This window comes from Oncorhynchus nerka, linkage group LG22 (genome assembly GCF_034236695.1).
Source record: "Oncorhynchus nerka isolate Pitt River linkage group LG22, Oner_Uvic_2.0, whole genome shotgun sequence".
Taxonomy (NCBI): Eukaryota; Metazoa; Chordata; class Actinopteri; order Salmoniformes; family Salmonidae; genus Oncorhynchus; species Oncorhynchus nerka.
The window spans coordinates 25,947,518-25,950,989 of record NC_088417.1 but is presented as its reverse complement, the minus strand read 5'-3'; the positions used below and the strand labels follow the sequence as shown (position 1 = coordinate 25,950,989).

The window sequence follows — 3,472 nt, the reverse complement described above, 5'->3', positions numbered from 1 at the left end:
CCCAATCATGACATCAGTGATCCTCAGGTCGGAAAGTTGGAGCTCTAGTCTAGAAAGATGCCCGAGTTGAAATTCTGAGTTGGATGACCGTTTCCCAGTCGGAGCTTGTTTGTTTTCCGAGTTACCAGTTGTTTTGAACGCATTGAAGTCAGAGTTTCCGAGTTCTGAGCTCACAGATGGTTTGAACGCGGCATCAAACAACGCATTGCGACCACTGTCATTTGATGGTTCGCTTTCTACTTCTGGGAACTGTAGTTCTTTAAAAACAAATAGCTAGCAAATCTACGAATTCGACTGCTTCTAAAACGACAAAGACCAAGGTGCAACCCGTTTCCTCTTTCCGGAAGTATAATGCACTGACGTTCCAACGTGATAACAAGAATCTGAGGGCAAGCGAAATGTCCCACTTCACAAAGAAAAGGAAATTAGACAAAAATGTGCAGGATAACCTGTACTTTGACAGCTATTCTGATGTTACCATTCACGAGGAAATGATTGCAGACACTGTCCGGACGAACACGTACAGGACAGGGATACTGAGGAACAGCAGTTTGATCCAAGGGAAAGTAGTGTTGGATGTCGGGGCAGGAACCGGCGTTCTAAGCATATTTTGCGCCCAAGCCGGGGCCAGGAAAGTTTACGCGGTGGAGGCTAGTTCAATCGCTGATCAAGCTGTTAAAATCGTTAAACACAACAAGATGGAAGACATAATCGATGTGATTAAAGGGACTCTGGAGACAATCGATTTGCCGGAGCAGGTGGACGTGATAGTAAGCGAGTGGATGGGGTACGCGCTGCTTCACGAATCTATGCTGAATTCTGTCCTCTTCGCCCGCGACAAATGGCTTAAAGCCGGCGGCCTTATTTTGCCTTCCAAGGCCGAACTGTACATTGCACCCATCAATGACTTCGTGGTGGAGGACCGGCTAAGTTTCTGGTCAACTGTGAAGGACCAGTACGACGTGGACATGTCGTGCATGTCTGACTTCGCCAGGAAATGCATCATGAGCAATGACATCACCGTGAACTTGGTGACGGTAGAGGACGTGCTCTCCCACCCCTCCAAGTTCGCCGAGTTGGATCTATACTCGGTTACCACGGAGCAGCTGAAATCCGTGAAGGGGGCATTCAAGTGCGAGTGTTTCGGTTCGTCTGCCGTGAACGCGCTCTGCGTGTGGTTCACGGTGACCTTTCCCGGTGGCGAGGAGAAGCCCCTGGTTCTCTCCACATCTCCGTTCAAACCGGAGACGCACTGGAAGCAGGCAGTATTGTATCTGGATGAACCAGTCGATGTGAGACAGGACACCACAGTGGTGGGCGAGGTCAACATGTCTCCCTCAGAGGACAGTTCCAGACATATATGCATCCATGTGGACTACACTATAGGAGAACTCAAAAAACAGTCCAAGACCTTTTCCATCCCTGATGGTTATTCAGGAGAGGCTCAACAATAATGTTTAGACCTAATCTTTGACCGTTTAAGCAGTGTCAACCTTACATTAACCTGGCTTAGCAGCAGAGGGACACTTGGCAATTAATTGTTGGCCAAGGCCTAAATTGTAATGATGGAAAGAATCCCACTATTGTTGTGTAGTTTATGCTACAGAGTTTCCTGATGTCTTTGAACTTGTGAAGGAGAGCCAAAGTGTTGTGATAATTGATCTGAATTAAATACTTAAGTGGATGGAATGAAATAAATACATTTAACAAATAAGCTCTCAATTGAAATGGTATGCAACTCACTTTTTCTCATTTATATGGGGAAAAAAAACATTTTTTTGCTTACACTATGAGTGGGTCTTACAGTAGAAGCAAGGTAACAAGGTCAGGACAATATACATTGGGGAGAACAAGTATTTGATACACTGCTGACTTTGCTGGTTTTCCTACTTATAAAGCATGTAGAGGTCTAATTTTTATCATAGGTACACTTCAACTGTGAGACGGAATCGAAAACAAAAATCCAGAACACCACAGTGTATGATTTTTAAGTAATTAATTTGCATTTTATTGCATGCCATAAGTATTTCATACATCAGAAAAGCAGAACTTAATATTTGGTACAGAAACCTTTGTTTGCAATTACAGAGATCATATGTTTCCTGTAGTCCTTGACCAGGTTTGCACACAATGCAGCAGGGATTTTGGCCCACTCCTCCATACATACCTTCTCCAGATCCTTCAGGTTTCGGGGCTGTCGCTGGGCAAGACGGACTTTCAGCTCCCTCCAAAGATTTTCTATTGGGTTCAGGTCTGGAGACTGGCTAGGCCACTCCAGGACCTTAAGATGCTTCTTACGTAGCCACTCCTTAGTTGCCCTGGTTGTGTGTTTCGGGTCGTTGTCATGCTGGAAGACCCAGCCACGACCCATCTTCAATGCTCTTACTGAGGGAAGGAGGTTGTTGGCCAAGATCTTGTGATACATGGCCCCATCCATCCTCCCTTCAATACGGTGCAGTCGTCCTGTCCCCTTTGCAGGAAAGCATCCCCAAAGAATGATGTTTCCACTTCCATGCTTTGCGGTTGGGATGGTGTTCTTGGGGTTGTACTCATCCTTCTTCTTCCTCCAAACATGACGAGTGGAGTTTAGACCAAAAAGCTCATCAGACCACATGACCTTCTCCCATTCCTCCTCTGGATCATCCAGATGGTCATGGGCAAACTTCAGACATGCCTGGACATGCGCTGGCTTGAGCAGGGGGACCTTGCGTGCACTGCAGGATTTTAAGTAGTGTGATACTAATGGTTTTCTTTGAGACTGTGGTTCCAGCTCTCTTCAGGTCATTGACCAGATCCTTCCGTGTAGCTCTGGGCTGATCCCTCACCTTCCTCATGATCATTGATGCCCCACGAGGTGAGATCTTGCATGGAGCCCCAGACCGAGGGTGATTGACCGTCATCTTGAACTTCTTCCATTTTCTAATAATTGCGTCAACAGTTGTTGCCTTCTCACCAAGCTGCTTGCCTATTGTTCTGTAGCCCATCCCAGCCTTGTGCAGGTCTACAATTTTATCCCTTATGTCCTTACACAGCTCTCTGGTCTTGGCAATTGTGGAGAGGTCGGAGTCTGTTTGATTGAGTGTGGACAGGTGTCTTTTATACAGGTAACGAGTTCAAACAGGTGCAGTTAATACAGGTAATGAGAGGAGAACAGGAGGGCTTAAAGAAAAACTAACAGGTCTGTGAGAGCCGGAATTCTTACTGGTTGGTTGGTATTCAAATACTTATGTCATGCAATAAAATGCAAATTAATTACTTAAAAATCATACAATGTGATTTTCTGGATTTTTGTTTTAGATTCCGCAGACCTCTACATGCTTTGTAAGTAGGAAAACCTGCAAAACCGGCAGTGTATCAAATACTTGTTCTCCCCACTGTATATTTTTATAAGTTAAGGGCTATTTCCAGGCCTTTGTGTCTGTTAGTGACATCAGCAGTTGGCACAATAGGCCTGTCAAACATCATAATCTGT

The 3,472-nt window shown here is 45.3% G+C and overlaps 1 protein-coding gene across 1 annotated transcript; it reads left to right on the top strand.

The window, feature by feature from the left end:
* The first annotated feature begins 356 nt into the window (after positions 1–356).
* prmt6 (protein arginine methyltransferase 6) lies at positions 357–1,714 on the top strand. The gene has a single exon (XM_029625946.2). It carries the CDS (start codon positions 399–401, stop codon positions 1,452–1,454), a length of 1,056 nt encoding a protein of 351 aa, XP_029481806.1. The 5' UTR covers positions 357–398; the 3' UTR covers positions 1,455–1,714.
* Positions 1,715–3,472: the final 1,758 nt, after the last annotated feature.